Genomic DNA, 20799 nt, shown 5'->3' with positions numbered 1-20799 from the left:
CCCATCCTATTCAGAAGTGAAGCCGGCAAACAACAAATGCGTTTTATTTTTTCTTAGCAACAAGAGTTTCTCAGGCACAAAACCCGAGTTTTCAGGACATTCACAGTGCAAGGGACTCTTGTCTGTCTTCTGGCAAGGAATCTTGAAGCCCGGCAGAAATCTCGATGCAGTGCATACTTGGAAAACAAAAACATCAGACGAGTCCTGGTTGAGCTGGGAATGTCCAGCCAGTGCAAATTGACAAAGAAAAGTGGGTCACTGAGGTCATGGAGTTGAAATTAAGAGGCTGATTATCACAATAGGCAGGAGGATCAGGAACCAAACCAAATTAGAGTGTATCTGAGGAAACACGCCTCTTTCCAAAGAAATCACTGCCATCTTCCTCCAGAGTGTGGTAAGGAGATGGGTTTGTTCACCATGAAACCATCCCATTGCTGCAAGGGATGCCTTAGGTCACCTTGGGGAAGTCAGAGGGTGCATCTAGGCGGCTACATCTTGGACCCCACACTTGAGGTTAGCAGGAACCGCGAAATCTGCAGGAGATGAGGGGGAGCAGAAAGATTACCCCCCTATAGGAATCACCCTCCCTCTGTGGCTGGGCACAGAACCCAAGAAGTCATGGCTGCCCACCCTTCAGACCAGCCACCAAGCACCCCGGCAGCCCAACCCAATTCTGGTTTACTCTGAAGCAAGTCCTACGGAGAGCAACATAACTTGCTCCCAAGTAAAAGCGCCAAAGGAATTGAGCCAGAGAGAACTTATGGGCCTTCAGATTCTGAGGGACTCCAACACCCATCACACCCAACGGTCCTCGATGATGTGAGTTGCAACCCAGCCAGTGTGGTATAGTGGGTTAGAATGCCAGATGAAGACCTGGGAGACCAGGGTTCGAATCCCCACTTGTCCAGGAAGATCGCCAGGTGACCTTGGGGGCCAGTCGCAGCCTCTCAGCCTAGCCTATGTCACAGGGTTGTTGTGCAGATTAATTGAGGAGGGGGAGAACGACGTACACCCCCCTGAGAAAAAGGTGGGATGTAAATGCAAACAAACACACATCTGGCGGGACACCATGCTCAATCCTATACACTGTTTACTCATACCGGTACATAAGTCCCACTGTGTTCTATGAGACTTACTCCCTAGGAAGTGTTTGGGGGATTGTGCTTTAAGAAGTCCAGCACAAGAAAAGCCCATCCCTTGGATATTCCTTAAGGGAAGTGCTGTGGCTCAGGTTCAATCCTTGGCATCTGCAGGCAAGGCTGAGAGTGTTACTCCTGCCGCAAATCCCGAAAAGCTGCCGCCGGCCAGTGTAGGTGGACCAACTATCTGGCTCAAGATAGGGCAAGCTACCTACATTTCTTGGCCCAGCAAGCGAAGGAGGCTAGGAAAACGAGATAATTTTCTGCACCGTTTCCAAACCATGGTCCCCAGGATCCCTCTGAGGAAGCCACAGTAGCGGAGCAGATATTGGCTTGAAGCAGAGAGAAGGCAGCCTCCAGATCAGTGCTGCTCCACTGAACCAGAAACCAGCCTCACCTATTTGTTTTGGCTTGGGCAGATTCAGGTTGTTCATCAGTTCAATGAAGGCCTCTCGGGGCAAGGTGAGGCGAGGGTTCAGGGTCTTTTCTTCCTCTACTGTGGACACTGTCTGGCCTGCAAGCGAGGAGGAGATGTATCAAGGGGGAGGGGCTGAAACAGCAAAAAGAGTCTTTTGGCACCCAAAAGGCTCACATAGATCTATCGAGGCGAAGCTCTTTGGGCCTACAAGTGTGGAAATTATCATCCTCAGTTGGCAGGCGGACATTTTGAGATTTGCATAGCATAGACTTTGGCCTCATTCAGTTCTACTGTCATGCCTATAAACAAGCAGGCAGCCCTGCCACCAATATCCTTGCACACTCTGCCCCTTCCTGCTCCAGCTTGGGGCTCCTCACATTGATTAGCTCAACACACTTGCAACCCCCACTTTCCTGGCCAATGTGGGAAAGTCTCTGGTGGAGCAATGGGGTAGGGGGGCCTCGCCTTCGCAAGCCTCTTTATGCTTAGGTTACCAAATTATTTTTTCAATGAATCTGGGGACACTTTTCAACGTCAATAGATTTTGTATGAGGACTGATTTGTAAATCTGTCCCCGGGAAACGGGGACATCTGGTAACCTTACTTTATGCATCCATCTCAAATGCCTGAACAGAGCTGATGCCTCTCACATTTCATGACCTCTCGACTCCACTTTTACAAATGTTTCCTTCTACACCTATATTTATGTGCCCTTGTACGTATATTATAACTTTTTGACTTTCCCCCACAACCCCCCCCCAAATGATTTCCTGCATCATAAAGGGATGAACTTTATAGTGCTTGCAGCAAAAAGAAAGACAAAACCACAATCTCGATTTATTACAGACAATAAGAAGTGATGTACATTGTACAATGTACAAAACATTGTACAAGTAATTTGCAAGCTCCATTTTTCCTGTGTTATAATAAATGTGATGCATATTACATGACACATTATAGTTACATATGCAAAAAAATGACTCATTTATTTTGGGGTGACCTGTTTTCAAAAGATTTGGAAGTGAAAGTCCATTCCTTTTGTTTTTAGCCAAAAGTTCATCTAACTAAGCAACAGGAACATGAGGCTGTAAAAAAGTTGTAGCCCTAATGTGTATATTCTGTGTGTGTGTGTCAGAGGTGTGCACACCCCTGTGAGGAAAACCCAGACCAACCTGAGCCCAAATCAAGTCAGGGTGTGGGGTTAATGTTTAAATAGGGTTCTTTTAAAACCCCAATTAAGCATACAGTTAACCCTAATTAAGCATATGGCCCACTCTCACTTCCAACTGCACTGAAGAGAGCAGGAGGGTTCAGTTCTGCTGAGTGCTGCTTCACCAGCACACTCTCATGTACGAAACACACTAGTGAAGCAGTCCTTAGTCTGGATACTTTTATTTAAAGAAGCCTTCCTATGAGTTGATTCCAGCCATGCGCACTGTGAACTGTAGAACAATCTGCCTTCCTATATACTGCTCAGTTGCATACTGATGTTTTAAATCCCCGCACATCACTTTTTGAGGGATATGAAGTGGTTGATAAAATTTCATTCAATAAAACAAAACAACACAACACTTTGTGCATCTGTTGAAGGGGTCTCCAGTTTCTATAATAGTAAATCTATCGGTCTCTAAGAGAACCAGAAGGCACTGTGTTGATCGCAACAGAGATATTTAAGGAAAATGAGGAAGTGGGTGAGAACATGCATTGTCATCCAGTGCCCGTTGTACCACAGCGCTACCCGCCCCCCAGCATCAAATCTGAGACCCCGACTTACCGGTATAGTCATGGGCAGGGTAGATTAGGCAGTGGCCAGGGAGTGTGAAGATTTTTTCGTGGACCGACTGATACAGGGTCTCTGGGTTGCCTTGGATGAGACAGAGAGCCTTGCTGAGCTAAGTTTCCTTCAACATCAACTCTTTTTGCCAACCTGATTCTCTAGGACAGATGCTTTAAAAAAGGGTCTTCAACACATTCATCCCATTTGTTCAGTGAATGCATATGCAGGCAGGGGGACGGAGAAGCACTATGCATATGGGCCCTGCCTCCAACAGTATGCCCTCTGGCCACTCTCCTGACACCTATGCGTTCAGCATTAGTGCAAAGAAAGTATCTATGGAGCATATACTGGGACACTGGCTGCCCACCCTGTCTACCAATTTGCCCACTGACCTTTCCCCATATCTGACCAACCACCTTTATACCCTCCCCCTTGTCACCCATTTTTAACAGTGGGAAGGGGGCCTTTAGAGCAGCTGACTAAAGCACTCTGTGAAGCACCTCCCCCTCCTCTGTTAAATGTCTGCCATCAGTGCTGCTTCCTCGCTCTCTTGCCTGCTGTCTGTCATGCAGTTGGTGTGGCTACCTGAACTTCAAAGCGTGACGACAGCATTAGATTTTTATGTATATAGGAAGAAATGCTCTTTCATGCATTCAGAATCCTAGGCAATCTGCATTTCTGGATGCATGGAAAGTTCATAAAAGCCAATTTCACATTAATGGGATGTGTTAGGGGGTGACCAGTGAGGTCCACTCCGGGCATTAAGTGTTCATTCAAAGTGGGGAGGAAGAAAACACATACACCCCTTACAGGGTTGTTGTTGTTGTTGTTGTTGTTGTTGTTTTTGCAGAGGTGGCTGCACATTTCTATACAACAGCTTATTGTAAATCTTATCCACAACACCCACAGGATTTTGTCTTCATTGAAGCACTATCCCATATTTTTCCCTTCAAAGAGACTTGCTCCAGGGACTCTGGGAATTGTAGCTCTGTGTTGGGGAAATAAAGGGCTCCCTAAAACTCTCAGCACCTTTAACAAACTACTGCTCCCAGAATTCTATGGGGGAAACCATGACTGTTTGAAGTGGTACCAAATGTATGGTCTGAACGTGGCCAGAGAGAAAAACAGTGCTATTGTAGGTAGACACATTCAGATTAAGGCAAAAAGGCAAAAAATATGGGCATCATTTGTCAAATGGAATACGACAGCCCATGTCAAATGGAATACGACAGCCCATGTCTCCCCATAAATCTTGAAGCTGCCCTCTATTCCAGATGGCAGCCATTAAGACTGACTCAGATCCCATAGCACCTCCCCCCTTGCAACAGATCAGAGTCCACCCTGGTATGACCACCCTCCCCGGATATTATGGAGGCTCACAACTGGATCCACAAGGCCTCCGTACCTTGCTGGAAGTCCGTCCGTCCACAGCCCCGGATCAGCAAGGCATCGCCAGTGAAAGCCATACCCTTGTCATTCAGCACATACGTCAGGCATCCGTCCGTGTGCCCAGGGGTGGCACGAGCTTCCAAGGCCTGCAACAACAGCAAGGCGGCATGCCATGAGACTCAAGCCTTGGAATTGCCAGTGTGATATAGTGCTTAGAGTGGGAGACCAGGGTTCAAATCCCCACTCAGCTGTGAAACTCACTGGGTGGCCTTGGGCCAGCCACAGTCCCTCAGCCTAACCAACCTCGCAGGGTTGTTGTGGGGTTTAAATGAGGAGGGGGGCGAGCCGTGTGTACACCACCTTGAGCTCCCTGGAGGAAAAGGTGGAGTGTAAAATCAATTAAACAAACTCACAAAATCCCCAAATTTGAGGGTGTGCCCTTCCTGAATTAGGAGGTCAGCAGAGGCGCCACTATGTTTGGAGATGACACTCCGGCAGCCTGGGAGAAGCTTCTTCAGCAATCCGGTGCCTGTGATATGGTCTGCATGGCAGTGAGTGTTGACTGAGAAAGAGGAAAAAAGCTTGAGGTTATTATTGCAAGACACAAAGGTCAAAGCATTTAACAAAGAAGTGGGGAGCCTGTGCCCCGCCCTAGATGTTACTGGGACTCCAATTGCCCGTTGGTCTCAGCCAGCATTGCCAACGTTGAGGGATGATGGGATTGGTTCTCTAAATGTTTCTGGAGAACCACAGATCTAACCCCACAGTCAGGGCCAGGCCGTTTTTGCCGCCTCAGGTGCCAAAATGCCTTGCGCCAGTGTGGGTTACCATCTCCTTCCTGATTCAAAGGGACGACTCTATTATTCTACTCTTCTGCTACCTAGTGGTAGAAAGTGGAATATGCCATTTATTTTCTGTTCCATTTTAACCTAGCAATACAGTCATACCTCATGTTGCGACCGCCGCGGGTTGCGTTTTTCCAGCTTACAGTCGCGGCGGACCTGGAAGTGTTTACTTCCGGGTTTCGCCACGCACACATGCGCAGAAGCGCTCTATTGCGCTTTTGCACATGCGCGAAAGTGCCACTCGGGTTGCGGGCTTTTCGGGGTGCGAATGGCACCCCGGAACGGATCGTGTCTGCAACCCGAGGTAAAACTGTACCCAGGAAGGCCAGGTTTGACCAAGCTGCTCTTGGAAGCTGAAAAAAAATCCACTTTTTTGCAATTTCATTATATGTACACATAAACAGTTGTACCTCGGAAATTGAACGGAATCGGTTGCGGAAGTCTGTTCGACTTCTGAAATGTTCGGAAACCAAAGCATGGCTTCTGATTGGTGGTAGGAAACTCCTGCAGCCAATTGGAAGCCGTGGAAGCCCCACTGGACGTTCGGCTTCCAAAAGAATGTTCAAAAACCGGAACACTCACTTCCGGTTTTTGATTGTTTGGGAGCCAAAATGTTCGACTCTCAAGGCGTTTGGGAGCCGAGGTACGACTGTATTAAAAATTTGTTTTTATTAAAGATGTTGTCACAGTGGCCGGAGTGGACTACTTCAGAGTAACGACGCTACGCAGCTCTGCATTTTATTCTTTTATTGGTGCTGCGTATTTACAGTGCTCAAGTCATTGCTATTTACACGGAGCGATGTTGTCAGTCGGTTTCAGAACCTCCTAATGGCTTTTGGCGCGTCTTTCTCCAACACAAAAGCTTTGGCAGACCCATCCTCTTGCCCCTCCTCTTCCTGCGTAATTCTGGAGTTGGAGGGATGGGTCTTCCCCCCTTGCTTGCCCCTTCCTGTCCCACCTGGGACCCTGGCTCCTCTACCTTGCCTGAGCCTCGGACACGACTTCCTGCTTCCCCACTGGAATCGGAACTCTCCCTGCTTTCCCCTTTGCTCGGGGACGGGCTTGAACTCAGGAGGGGAGGGACTTCGCGATATCCCCTGTCCCTCACATCCACCCCCCTCCCAAGCTCTCCTTCACCCCTCCCCAGTCCCCCCCCATGTGTCGGTGACGACTGGAAGCCTAAGAACTCAGTGCTCTCCGAGCCCGTTGGTGTGAATACCTCCCCCCAGTCCTGCGAGCCCCCCCCTTCCGCCTGGGCGGACGGGAATCCCAAAAAGTCCGTGGCGTCAGAGCTGGTGGGGGTAAAAACGTTCTGCCAATCTGCTCCTTCCTCTGACTGGGTGGATCTCGGTGACACCCATACCTCATCCTCTGGTTCCTCAAACTCCGCTTCCCAGCGCCATGGTGAGCTGCTCTCCCGTGCCTCCTCCTCCTCCCCCTCCCTTTCCATGTGCCAGGGCTTGGGTCTGTGGGGAAAGAGGGCGTGAAATTCTTCCACCAAGAATTCCTCCTGTATCTGAGTGGCTGGGACCCATTCATTCTGGGACGGTGGAGCATCCTCCCATGCCATGAGGTACTCCAGTCCCCCCACCCCCCACCTTGAATCCAGGATGGCCGTGGCCTCATTGAGTTGCTCCCTGCCTTCCCTCTCCCCCCCTCCCTCGGGGGTTTGTTCGCTGTCTCGGAGCCTGCTGCTTTCCCTGTACGGCGACAGCAGCGATCTATGAAACACTGGATGCACCCTCATGTCCTCTGGCAGTGCCAGCCTGTATGCCACCGGGTTTACCTGTTGCGTGACCGTGAAGGGGCCCAGCCTTTTGGGTGCCAGCTTCTTGCACCTCCCTCTGGTGGGAAGGCCCTCCGAGGACAACCACACCTTGTCCCCCACCCTGATGACCTCCCCTTGTCGCCTGTGGCGATCTGCCCCCTTTTTGTACGCTTCCTTGGCCCTCTCCAAGTGGTCTCTGAGCTGCTGGTGCACCGTCTCCAGTTCCTCTGCCCAATCCTCAGCCTGTGGGCCCTCCTCCTCCTCCTCCTCCCTCTCCCTCTCTGGGAAAGATCTGAGGTCGCGCCCGTAATTGGCCTTAAAGGGCGACACCCCTGTGGAGACGTGCACTGCATTGTTGTAGGCAAATTCTGCTAGTGGCAAGCGATCCACCCAGTCCGTTTGCCGCTGGCTGACGTAGCATCTCAGGTACTGCTGCAGAATGGCGTTGACCCTCTCCGCTTGTCCGTTGGTCTGCGGGTGTCTAGCCGTCGACAAGCTGACCTCCACCTGCAGGAGGTTCATGAGCCGCCGCCAGAACCTGGAAACAAATTGGCGGCCACGATCCGAAATAACCCTTAAAGGTAATCCATGCAGTCTGAAAATGTGATCAACAAACAGTTTGGCTGTCTCTTCTGCCGAGACTGCCCTGGCACACGGTATAAAGTGACACATTTTGGACATAAGGTCCACCACCACCAACACTGCAGTCTTACCCCTGGACGAAGGCAGATCTGTGATGAAGTCCATGGACACCACTTCCCACGGCCTGTGTGGTGTGGCTAAGGGCTCCAGCAACCCTGGTGGCGCTGCTCTGACCACCTTCGCCCGCTGGCAGGTGGTACAGCCCCTTACATAGTCTCGAACATCTTCCCGCACCCCTGGCCACCAGAAGTGTCTCATGACTAGGTGAGCGGTTTTGTCCCTTCCAAAATGCCCCGCTGTAGGGTTGTCGTGCATCTGCTTGAGGACCGTACGTCGAAGCTGGGTGGTGGGTAGGTACAGCGCACCCTTGTAGAAAAGCAGCCCTCTGCGTTCTGCAAAGTCTTTTGCCTGCTCCCTCCCCCCTCTCAGTTCTCTGAAGATGCGGTTGGCAAATTCATCCGCTGCCGTCAGTGCTGTGAGTTCTGCCTCGCTCACCACAGCTGCTCCGCAGGACCATGCCGACGGGGGGAAAATGTGCCTTGGGGCTGGTGGCGCCTCCTCCTCCATGTACTCTGGCTTGCGGGAGAGGGCATCCGCCCTGACATTCTGCTCCCCCGGGATGTAGTGGATGGAGAAGTTGAAGTTCGAGAAGAACTCTGCCCACCGTATCTGCCGCTGGTTGAGCACCCTGGCAGTTCTCCAGAACTCCAGGTTCTTGTGGTCTGTGCACACGTGGATGGGGTGCTTCGCGCCCACCAGGAAGTGTCGCCAGTGCTGGAACGCAGCGTAGATCGCAAGAAGTTCCCTATCAAACACTGTGTAGTTGCGTTCAGGCTGTGTCAGCTTCCTGGAGAAGAAGGCACAGGGTCTCCACTCCCTGTTGGCGTCCAGTTGCAACAAAATTGCGCCCACAGCTTTTTCAGAAGCATCTGTCTCAATGCGTAGGGGCGCGTCCTGCACCACATGGAACAGGTTTTGGTCTGAGGCGAACACTCTCTTGAGGCTTTGGAACGCTGCTTGCGCCTCTGGTGTCCACTTGAACTTCTGCTTGCCTCTCAGGCAGTCCGTGATGGGAGCCGTAACGCGAGAGAAGTTCTTGATGAACTTCCTGTAGAAGTTAGCGAAGCCTAGTAGGCGTTGGGCATCTTTGCGCGTCCTGGGGCTGTGCCAGTCCAGGATGGCCTGCACCTTGTCCTTGTCCATCGCCAGCCCCTTGTCTGACAGCTTGTAGCCCAGGAAGTCCACCTCTTTGGTGTGAAACTTGCACTTCTCCAGCTTCACATACAGGTGGTTCTCCTTCAGGCGTTGCAACACCTCTCTGACATCTTTCACATGCTGCACTGGGTCATTCGAGTAGATAAGGATGTCATCTAGGAAGACCAAGCATTTCCTGAAGAGGAGGGACCCCAGGACGTGGTGCATGAAGGCCTGGAAGCATGCTGAGCCCCCTTGCAAACCGAAGGGCATCACCAGATATTCAAAAGAGCCCAGAGGCGTGAACATCGTGGTTTTCCATTCATCTCCTTCCCGGATCCTGATCAAGTTGTACGCCCCCCTTAGGTCCAGCTTGGTGAAAATCTTGCCCCTGCGTGCCGCTGTCAGGAGATCATCCACTCTGGGCATGGGGAAAGCCACGGGCTCTGTCACCGAATTCAGCCGTCTAAAGTCCACCACAAGACGGCGCTGTTGCGTGTCTTTCTTGTCCACCCAGAAGACCGGGCTGCCCCCTGCTGCCTTGCTTTCTCTGATGAACCCCCGCTTGAGGTTCTTGTCGATGAAAGCGCGCAGATCCTCCAGCTCCTGGTCTGACATGGCGTACAGCTTGGCTGGGGGTATCGTCGCCCCTGGCACCAGGTTGATCTGGCAGTCAAAAGGCCTGTGCGGGGGTAGGTGGTCGGACTCCGCTTCGCTGAAGACCTCCTGCAGGTCCCAGTACTGCTTGGGTATTGCCTCACCCCCTTTGATATGCATGGTGGCCACCGTGGCTATCGGAGGCCCCTCCCCTGGTTGGTGCTGCATGCAATGTTCCAGACAAAAGTCTGACCCAAACGTGATGCACCTCTGGTGCCAACTGATGGAGGGGTCGTGGCGCGCCAGCCAGCTCATGCCCAAGACGATGGGGGGGTCTGAGATGGTGGTGACGTTGAACGCCAGTGTCTCTGAGTGCCTTCCCACCGTCATTCTCATGGGGGGGGTTTGATGTGTGATGGCCCCTCCCAGCAGCTCCCTGCCGTCAATGGTTGCTACGTGCAGAGGAAAATCCAACTGCAAAAGCTGGATTTGGTGCTCTTCTGCAAAGCTTCTCGAGAAGAAGTTGGCGGACGCCCCACTGTCAATTAAGGCGAGGACCGTCAGGGGATAGCCATTTGGGAGCGTTAGCGTCACTTCTAGAACCACTCCTGCTCTGGGAGGGGTGGGCTGGCTCTGCCCCTCTCTGTGCGGGTGGGCGGGCTGGGGCTGTTGTCTGCTGACTGTGCCTGGCTGCTGCCCCTTGTCTCCTGCAGCCAGGCTTTCCCGTTTCCCTGCTGTGGTGCTGCGTCAGTGGGGGAGGGCACCACCGTTCCCGCCTTTCCTTGCCACTCCCTGCGATGTGGGCAGTCTCTGACGAGATGCTGGGGTGAGTTGCAGAGAAAGCAATTCCCGCCCCTTCCCTCCTTGCGTCTTGGCGCCGCTGGGGTTTGAAAAGCCCGCGCGCGCGCGCTATCAATCTGCATGGGTTCCTGGTCCTGGCTGGCTCCAGGCGTGGCCTGAAAGGGTTGTTGAGGGAGTGGCTTCTCCTGCGACCGTGGGAACCAAGCCCGCTTTGCGCGCGTCGCTTGCTTGTCGTTCCACCGGGATTCCTGCCTCACCCCCACCGCCAGAGCTGCTTTGCTCAGCTGATCCATAGTACTGGGCTTTGGACCTCTCGAGAGTTCATCCTTCACCTCCTCGCTCAAACCCAAGTAAAACGCAGCTTGCAGGGGAGGCGAATCCAAAACCCACCCCAGTCTGTGCACCAGCATGGTGAATTTCGCCCAATATGCGCGAACTGTCATATTTCCTTGGCGTAAATTATGCAGTTCCTCCTTAGTCTGGTCCAAATGACTATCGGACGAATACATCGTCCTCAAACCTTCTAGAAATTGTTGGACATTTTTCATGCAAGGATTCTTGGTTGCGATTAATGGTCTTAGCCACTCCCTGGCTGCTCCGGTGAGATGTTCCACAATAAACGCTACTCTGTGCTCATCATCGGGGAACTCATTCTGGTGCAGCTCAAGAGCATACACGATCTCAGTCTCAAAGCCCTGAAACTCCTTCGGGTCTCCATTGAACTTGCTTACAAGGGTCCCTGCTCTCCTTCCTGGCAGCACTTGGACTTGGGGAGCCCCTCCCGCCTTGTTTTTCTCTGCATCCAGCTTGTTTTGGAGGTCTACCGCCACCGCCCTTAAATGCTGCTCTTTTTCCTGGAGCTCTCTCACCTGTTCCGCAAGTTGTAGCCGGTCGTCCTGGACCTTCTTAGTCTCCTCTTTAGCTGCCTTCAATTCTCCCTGCGCCTGCAGCGACAGCTGTTGCAGTTCTAGCTGGGCTTGCTCAGCGATCTGCCGCCACTTCTCCGCCTCGGACACGCTCATCCCGGCAACTCCGAAGTAGCCCAAAAATGATTAGGAGGTTGCTGTCACAGTGGCCGGAGTGGACTACTTCAGAGTAACGACGCTACGCAGCTCTGCATTTTATTCTTTTATTGGTGCTGCGTATTTACAGTGCTCAAGTCATTGCTATTTACACGGAGCGATGTTGTCAGTCGGTTTCAGAACCTCCTAATGGCTTTTGGCGCGTCTTTCTCCAACACAAAAGCTTTGGCAGACCCATCCTCTTGCCCCTCCTCTTCCTGCGTAATTCTGGAGTTGGAGGGATGGGTCTTCCCCCCTTGCTTGCCCCTTCCTGTCCCACCTGGGACCCTGGCTCCTCTACCTTGCCTGAGCCTCGGACACGACTTCCTGCTTCCCCACTGGAATCGGAACTCTCCCTGCTTTCCCCTTTGCTCGGGGACGGGCTTGAACTCAGGAGGGGAGGGACTTCGCGATATCCCCTGTCCCTCACAGATGTTATTGTGTTAGGAAACAAATAAACAAGGACAAGTACATATAGCATCTCTACTTTCAATTCATAGTCTTCTTCACACTTCGTTTACATTCCGTACGAGACCCTGTTGTCATAGATATTGTGTGGTTGAGGGGGAAAAGAAGGAAGGGAGAGAAGGTGGGAGCTAGGAGGGAATAATGTGGTTTTGTTCTACTTCAAAAAAGGGAAAAAATATCAAAGTGATTTACAGCAATGCACACACGCACAATAAAAACCAAGTAAAAAATTAAAACCACAGATCATTCGCTAACCATTACAGGGGATGCTTTCTTAATTTTCTGCATAAGCCTGGCGGCATAGCTGAGTTTTCATCAAACATTTAAAGGTGGAAAAAGAGGATGCCGTGCTGAATCTCTCTCAGAAGAGCATCCCATGGCACTGGGCCAAGGCATGTTTTCACACTGATGTCAAATGAGTCTCAGCATCATGGAGGGTGACCAGCAATGTTCCTACAGTTGATCTGAGTGATGAGGCTGAGCTGTAAGGGTCCAGGTGGTACCTAGATTAGCCAGGAACTAAGTTGCTCAGGGCTTTGTAAACAAATGCAAGGGCTCTGAACTTGTCTGAGTGGGCTTCCTTGGGAGCATGTTACGCTACTCCAACTGCCTTGATCCATCCAGGACCGAAGAAAAACCTCTTCTCACCTGCATATACCAAATTCAGACCAAGCTGCTTCACCAGTGTCGAATCCCTCTTGGCTGTCTCTAGAACTGGGTCGATCAGAACCGCCTCCTTGGTCTTCAAATCTGCCAGCAAGTAGGTATATGTGGAACTTTCTGATTCAAAGAGCTGGGGGGTGGGAGGGAATGCAGAGATATATCTGGTTAGTCCATGAAAGGCGTTAGGTGGAAGCGTCTGAGGACCCCTCTCCCTAAAGCAGCCTTCTCTTCCAGTGGCCCTTGTGTCTAGGAAGAAAAGGACCCCTGTACACAAAACGACACCTTCCCCCTGCCCCTAATAACAGCAATGACCGGGGTATGGGTGCGCAGTCACATGGAGAAGAAGCTGGAGGCCATAAGCCAAAGGCAACATGATGTGCATCAGCACATAGGCCAGAGTGCCTCCACTCCAGGCCTAGTGGTTAAAGCAGGAAGCGGGCTTCTAATCCCTTGCCCTGGGGAATCTCTTGATTTATATTCTTTCCAAATTAGCGTCCACAAATATACTCCCGCTACAGAAAAATATTTTACGTGCCTTCGTATATAAGGAGTTGGATCTTTTAGCGTTGGTTCTTTTATACTCCGGGTCTATTTTATGTTATTTTATTTTATTTCACAGCATTTATATATACAGCTTGATTGTAAAACTAAACTAAACCGCAAAAGGTAAAGGTAGAGGGACCCCTGACCATTAGGTCCAGTGGTGACCGACTCTGGGGTTGCAGCACTCATCTCGCATTATTGGCCGAGGGAGCCGGCGTATAGCTTCCAGGTCATGTGGCCAGCATGACAAAGCCGCTTCTGGCAAACCAGAGCAGCACATGGAAACGCCGTTTACCTTCCCGCTGTAGCGGTTCCTATTTATCTACTTGCATTTTGATGTGCTTTCGAACTGCTAGGTTGGCAGGAGCTGGGACCGGGCAACGGGAGCTCACCCCGTCACAGGGATTCGAACCGCCGACCTTCTGATCCTAGGCTCAGTGGTTTAACCACAGTGCCACCTGGGTCCCCTAAACTAAACTGCAAAGCAGTTTACAAAAAGAAAAAACAATGAAATAAACCGGTTTAAAACAATTATTTAAAAGATTTGAAAAAAAATATTTAAAATCAATGATAAACTAAAAAACCAGATTAAAACACCCACCAAGCCTTCTGGATAGTTTTACCTAAGCAAGCATGTGAAGCATACAGTGAAGGCGCCTGCCTGGTGTCAATAGCAGGGAGTTCCACAGGGTAGTATTAGGGAGGTGCCTTCGTTGTACTGCTTTAGGCACTTGCTAAAAACAAACAAACAAATCTTTGGTTTTGGCCCGCCCACCCAGACATGTGATTTTTATTACATATACTTGCTTTAAAACAAGAACAAAAAAATCTTCTGGTCTTTCTGCAGTTTTAAGAAGTTACATACATATACCCATTATTTTTGGCTGCGTCTGACTTCCTTATTAAATATTTGCACCATTTTATGTAAGCTGCTTTAAAGATTCTTCTTTCTTTCTTAGATTAAGCAGTCTATAAATTGTGTTAACCGACTAAAATAAAAATACCCACATTCCATTTGGTATTGTATTATTTAGGAAAATTGCTTGCCTGCCCATTCTCTATGCATTGGAACACCTCGTAATGTATTGTAGCCAAATTTTGCACAATGGCACCTGAGATGAGGGAGCTGGTTTTCGTCTATGCTTGAATATGCCATTTTGAATCAAGATGGTGGACCAAAATTCTTAAAGCTGTGCTTTCTTTGAGTTCTTACAATCCCAGAGACACACTGGGTTTGAGGCTCTTCGTATAAAATGAGGAAATGGCCATGATCTTTTAAATGTGTCCAATTGCTCCCTGCTCCCACATCGCTCGGGTGTAACACAGTCTTCCACTTTTGCCTAATTTGGCTACTCTTCAGATCTTAGCAAGGCTTGCTTTCCTCCAATGGCACAGCACTTTATATTCCTACCACTGACTTCTCTATCGGTATTCTTGATGCAGGTCGTAAGTTCCAGACCTACTCACAGAAGAACTTATTTCCTAACATTGCTTATATCCAAGCAGGCTGGACCCAGGGGTCAAGAAGGTGAAGTTAATCATCAAACAGATTACAGCCCCAAGAATCTAGCAGACACGCCAGTACTGTGTTCATTTCGAACATGGTTTACTTGTTTTATCATCCTGGAAGTTTTAAAAGTCTGCATAACTGTAGATAAAATGGCTGCAAATTGTTCCGGCGATTCAGAAGTTCAAACTGAAATTAAGATAAGCTTGTTGGAATCTTTGGTATCTCCTCTCTCTTACAGCATGGATGTATGTTCTGTATTATTTTATTAGTATTATTGTTACAAGGTCTTCACCTAGTACAATAAGATAATTGTGTATTATGTTGTTGTAAACCAACCTGGGACATTATGAGGAAGGATAGGTAAAAAAAGGGGGGGAGGGGAGAATCAGGGATTGGAGTCCAACCATGGACGTACCCAGTGAGGGGCAGGGGGGGGCAGCAAAAGAAATTAGCGTATTTTACGGACCATAACCCACATTTTTCCCCTCCGAAAACTGAAGGGGAAAAGTCACTGCGGGTTATGGAAACCGGGCTGTTTTCGCCCCCTCCGCGGCTGCAGCCAGCGACAGGAACGTGGGAGGGGGGAGGAGCAGCCTGAGCTGGGACGGATGGATGGACGGACGGGAGATCCATCCTTCCTTCCACCCTTCCTTCCCCGCCTTCTTTCTTTCTTTCTTTCTTTCTTTCTTTCTTTCTTTCTTTCTTTCTTTCTTTCTTTCTTTCTTTCTTTCTTTCTTTCTTTCTTTCTTTCTTTCTTTCTTTCTTTCTTTCTTTCTTTCTTTCTTTCTTTCTTTCTTTCTTTCTTTCTTCCTTCCTTCCTTCCTTCCTTCCTTCCTTCCTTCCTTCCTTCCTTCCTTCCTTCCTTCCTTCCTTCCTTCCTTCCTTCCTTCCTTCCTTCCTTCCTTCCTTCCTTCCTTCCTTCCTTCCTTCCTTCCTTCCTTCCTTCCTCCCTCCCTCCCTCTCTCTCTTTCTTTTCTTCCTTCCTTCCTTCCTTCTCTCTCTCCCCCACCCACCCACCCACCCACCCCTTCCTTCCTTCTCTCTCTTCCCTCCCTCCTTCCTTACCTCTCTCTCTCTCTCCCCCCCCCCCCAGTTTTGATCCTGGGTACGCCCCTAAGTCCAACTTTGCTGTTGTTTTAAGAATGTCAAGGTGGTCAACAATACAAGTGAGACAATAATATGATAACCTTTAAAAAGGGACCATACACATCAAAACATTATATTTCAAGAGAAATATATAACATTTATGTTTAAGAAAGCACAGTAAATTAAAAGACAATGTATTACAACTTAGCAAAATAAAAAACGATAAGTAAATAAACATTTGTATTCCCAGTCTTGGGAGCTGTTAAGGGTGCTGAGAGTAGTTGGGAGACTCCCGTCCTTCTCCCAGAGCTCCAGTTTTGAACTTGGTTTAACAATTAAGTCCCTCTGCTTTTTGGGAGCTCTGAGAGTTGCAACTCTGTTAGGGAAATAGGGAGGTCTCCCAGCAATTCTCATGATCCTTAACAAACTACAGCTCCCATAATTCTGTTGAAGGAAGCTGTGACTGTGCTATAATGGTGTGTTAACCGAGTCTTACTTCAACGTGGTACACACAGCCCTGTCTCCCAATACCCCTCAGCATCTGACACCTTAATTTTAGGGCCAGCTTTGGCCGTAGTCAAGCACATTTACCCGGTTTCTCCGAAAATAAGCCATAGCAGGATTTTTAAGCATTCAAGAAATATAAGCCATACCCCGAAAATAAGCCATAGTGATAGGCAGTTTAACCATGTAGGTTAAACTGTACCATACTTAATTAAAAAAAATAAGACATCCCCTGAAAATAAGCCATAGTGTGTTTTTTTAAGGAAAAATAAATATAACACGGTGTCTTATTTTTGGAGAAACACGGGTATGCTTACATTTTGGATGCAGAGGGAAGAAAGAGAAAACCAGGATGCACTCCTATATGCTGTTACTTATTTATTATGGGAAGCCTGTTACGACCTTGGGCCACTCACTGCTTCTCAGCAAAGAGTGCCAACTTGAATCTTTGGCAATCACTCGTAGCTGAGTAAGATTGTCTTCCATAAACATGGTTTTAACAGTGGGTCCGTAAGTGACCGTGGAGGCCAGTTCTGGATCCACACATTCTTCCACATAGGTTTCCAGATGGGAGTTGATCATGGTGAGGATTTGCCAAGCATGCCTTCCTCTTAGCACATTTCTCAATTTCATCCTGAGTTCGAGCGTTTTCAAAGCCCATGACACCTTTGGTAAAGGCTGTTCTCCAATTGGAGCGCTCGCAGGCCAGTGTTTCCCAGTTGTCAGTGTTTATACTACTGTACCTTTGTTTAGATTTGTCTTGAGAGAGTCTTTAAATCTCTTTTGTTGACCACCAGCATTACGCTTTCCATTTTTACGTTCAGAATAGAGTAGTTGCCAACTTGAATAAAATAGGGCATAGCTGCCAAGTATCCCGTATCCGCCGGGAAAACCCCTTTTTTCTTACCGTTTCCCGGCGGTCTCCCGTTTGGCGGAAAATCCCGGTATTTTCCCTTAAATCGGGATACTTGGCAGCTATGACTGTGGAGGAGAATGCAATTGTTACCCGGCCATTTTTCTGGTGCCGCTTTGCCCTTCTATGGGCACCAGAAAATGGCGGTGCCGGAAGTCGCTTCCGCGCGTGACCGGAAGTTGCGTGACGCGACTTCCGGTGGCGCTTTGCCCTTCTATGGGCATCAGAAAATGGCGGCGCCGTAAGTCGCTTTTACGTGTTTCCGGTCATGTGCGGAAGCGACTTCCGGCGCCAGCGCCGCCATTTTCTGGTGCCCATAGAAGGGAAAAGTGCCACCGGAAGTTGCGTCACGCAACTTCCGGTCATGTGCGCGCTGCCGATCCCGGATCTTTACGACCCGGACTTGGCAGCTATGAATAGGGGGGTGGGAGATAAGGCCCACCCTGCATAATTGATCATAAGACACGCATACCATTTGAATGGCAATGCTTATCAACTTTCAGGGTGCTGGAGCCTTCAAATATTTTATTGGGAGGGTCGAGGGGACCTCGGTTCCTAGGAAATGGCTTGTATGCTCTCGTCTCGGCCTAACAGGGTTGTTGTGAGGGTTACACAGGGAAGAGGAGAACAATGATGCACACCACTTGGGAGAAAAGATTGCATGTAAATGTACTTTTTGTTGTTAGCTTTGAAAAGCAGGGTAGAAGTTACTCGGAAGGAACTCAGTTGACTTCGAAGCCTAAGTGCCCAGGAACAAGTGGCAAAAAGGAAGATAAGGCATCCAGGAAATGGAACCCAAAATCCCAGCTCCTCTGCCCCACAATGGCACCGTGTAGCAGCCATGAAGAGACACATGCATGCATGCATGCTGATCCCACAACAACAAACAGCACCCGCTTGGAAGCACTCTAGGCTTCCAGTTATCTTGAACGGAAAACAACAATCCAGCAAATGGAGCTTTCCAGCAGAGCTTTCCAGCTTCATACACGCTGTACATTCCCCCTCCCTTTCCTTAAAAGAAAGAATGAACCCTGGGAACTGTAGTTTGGCCCTCACAGAGCTGCACTTCCCAGCAAACTTAACACAACTACACTTCCCAGAATCCGTGCGGGTGTGTTTCAACGTATGATGTGCGTATGGAGAGGGCAGCTTCGCAACTGTAAAAGTTCTGCTTGCCTTGCAGCCGTGCACAGAGGCAGAGGAGCCCTATGGGATGGGAAACGTTGGCAACCCACAGAAGCACAAACACACCCACCCAAACCAGCAGTACAGTACTGCCAAATAAATTCAATGTAAGGTTGCTGCTACTCCTGCTGTTATTGTTTCAAGAGCGGGGTAGAAGGGTCCCGATCCTGCCTGCCACCCTTCGGGGGGGGGAGGGGGTGCCTCGGATCAGCTCACCTGTCGGAAGAGCAGCCCCTGGCGCTGCGCTGCGCGGACACAGTAGCATCGCCCGGGAAGAATGGCCCGGGCCGGAGCGGTGCCCAGGATCCGCAGAGCAGCCGCGGCTGCAGCAGGGCATCTCCGGGACAGAGACATCGGGCGCGCCACACTTGGTGGAAATGAAAGGAGAGGAGAGACGCCCTTTAAAAGTTCAGAGGCTGGGTCAGGAGCGGCGGCGGAGTGGGCGGGCTGCGAGCCTCCTTAAAGCGCCATGTACCAGCAACAAGGAAAGCGCGCACAGGCGCAGCAGCTCCCCACCAAGGCTGTATGTTTGCGCGCTCTCTCTCTCTCTCTGCACTTAAAGCGCGCGCTCTTCCACCAAGACAGTCCTGGGAGCCCTGATCTCAGTTCCTTCTCCTGCGTACAGTTCTGGTCGGCTCACCTCCAAGAGGACCTTGTTCAGCATTGGTTCCCTATGAGAAAAGGTTGCAACTGCTGAGACTTTTTAGTTTAGTGGAAAGGCGAGAGGCGACTTTTGAAATTATGCCCCTAGAACTTGTGGACGGTGAAGCTGAATTTTGGAAGATTCAGGGCGGATTAAAAAAAAAGTGCAGTACTTCTTCATGCGGTGCGTAGGCAAACTGTGCAACTCACACACAGGTAGGAGGCAGTGGTGCATGGCTTTGTAAAATGATTAGGCAAACTCAGGGAAGAGAGGACTGTACCAACTTGCTACCATACTAGCTAGCCAAGATGTCTGGTGTTCTGCCTCCACTGTCATTACAGTATACCTCTTAATACTGTACCAGTTTCTGGGAATCACGGGTGGAACAGCCCCCTCTGTTGGGGGACCTGTTCAGTCCAGTCTTTTTTTGCGGGGGGGGGCAATTCAGCAAACTGAGCAAGAGGGCACCCAAAAGACTTTTTACCTGCCATATTTTGAAGTAGGTGAAGTAAACTGTAAACTACATCTGGGAAGTGTAGTTTCTTGAGAAAGACTGACCCCCCCACTCCCATTCTCCTCAGAGTGCTGCAATTCCCCGGGGGTCCCCTAGGAAGAGGAATGGATTGTTCAACACTTATAGCTCTGGGAAAGGAGTAGGGGGTCTCCTAACAGCTCTCTGCACCCTTAACAAAAACTACACTTCCCGTGATTCTTTGGGGAGGAGCCATGACTTAAAAGTGGCATGATAACAGGTTTAAATGTACCGTATTCACATGAAGCGTTTGTGGACAGGAGCCCACTTCTTCAGATATACAAGAGGACAGTGAACAAGAATAGTTCACTGCTGCCTCCCTGCAAACTGGGAACATTTCAGAGGTCCATAAATTGGCCTGGTTGAGGGCTATTGCATCTTTAATGAAAAGCTGCAGCTGTGGTAATGCTCACTTCCATGCTACTATTAAAGGTACAGGAGCCCTCTCCTTGTTTTGGCTTTTCCTGCCAACTGAATGCAGGGGCCATAGCTGCCAAGTTATCCCTTTTTTTAAGGGATTTTCCCTTATGCTGAATAGGCTTCCTCGCAAGAAAAGGGAAAACGTGGCAGCTATGGCAGGGGCATGAGCTAGCATTGTGCCAAAAAGTCCTATTTAATGCTACTGTAATCACAAGATTTACTGACAACAAACTCTTAGCCTGGACTTTGGTCCCAAGGGCAAAGCATCTTCCAGATAACCCTTGCTGCAAGTCACTATAAGAGCCAGAGAACCGACTTGTCCAGATAAACACATTCTAGGAATGAGAGTTCTTACATACTCAGATTGACACCACCAGATGGTTGATTGCACAGAGAATACATTCCCGAGAAACCCATTTGGCTGAGTTCACCCCCTTCAACACACATTCATGCACACAGTCCATTCATGCACACATGGGTAAAAATGAAGAACCTTCAGCATTTTGCCTTTCAGTATATTATTATCTTCCTTTGGCTAGGATTTATTCAATCCTCTTCCTGCCTGAGGTTTCTACCTTTCCCACCTTCTGCAGTCACTGATCAGTACTGTCTTAGGGACTGGCCACTGTGAAGTATTTAATAGAATCAGAGCACAAGGCTAAGATTATCTGTGTGATTATCTGCAAAGGTGTATGTTTAAG

General features: G+C 49.6%; 1 protein-coding gene across 1 annotated transcript; it reads right to left on the bottom strand.

Annotated features, from left to right (window-relative positions):
* Positions 1 to 28: 28 nt before the first annotated feature.
* ETHE1 (ETHE1 persulfide dioxygenase) lies at positions 29 to 19410 on the bottom strand. The gene is made up of 7 exons (XM_035118107.2): positions 18720 to 19410; positions 12748 to 12892; positions 5137 to 5285; positions 4740 to 4869; positions 3332 to 3421; positions 1537 to 1653; positions 29 to 533 (listed from the first exon to the last, which is right to left on the bottom strand). The coding sequence occupies exons 1-7, from the start codon at positions 18855 to 18857 to the stop codon at positions 481 to 483; spliced, it is 822 nt and encodes a 273-aa protein (XP_034973998.2). The 5' UTR covers positions 18858 to 19410; the 3' UTR covers positions 29 to 480.
* Positions 19411 to 20799: the final 1389 nt, after the last annotated feature.

Source organism: Zootoca vivipara, chromosome 6, assembly GCF_963506605.1.
Source record: "Zootoca vivipara chromosome 6, rZooViv1.1, whole genome shotgun sequence".
Lineage (NCBI taxonomy): Eukaryota > Metazoa > Chordata > Lepidosauria > Squamata > Lacertidae > Zootoca > Zootoca vivipara.
The sequence above is the reverse complement of the archived record's forward strand: the minus strand, read 5'-3'. Positions and strand labels throughout refer to the sequence as shown.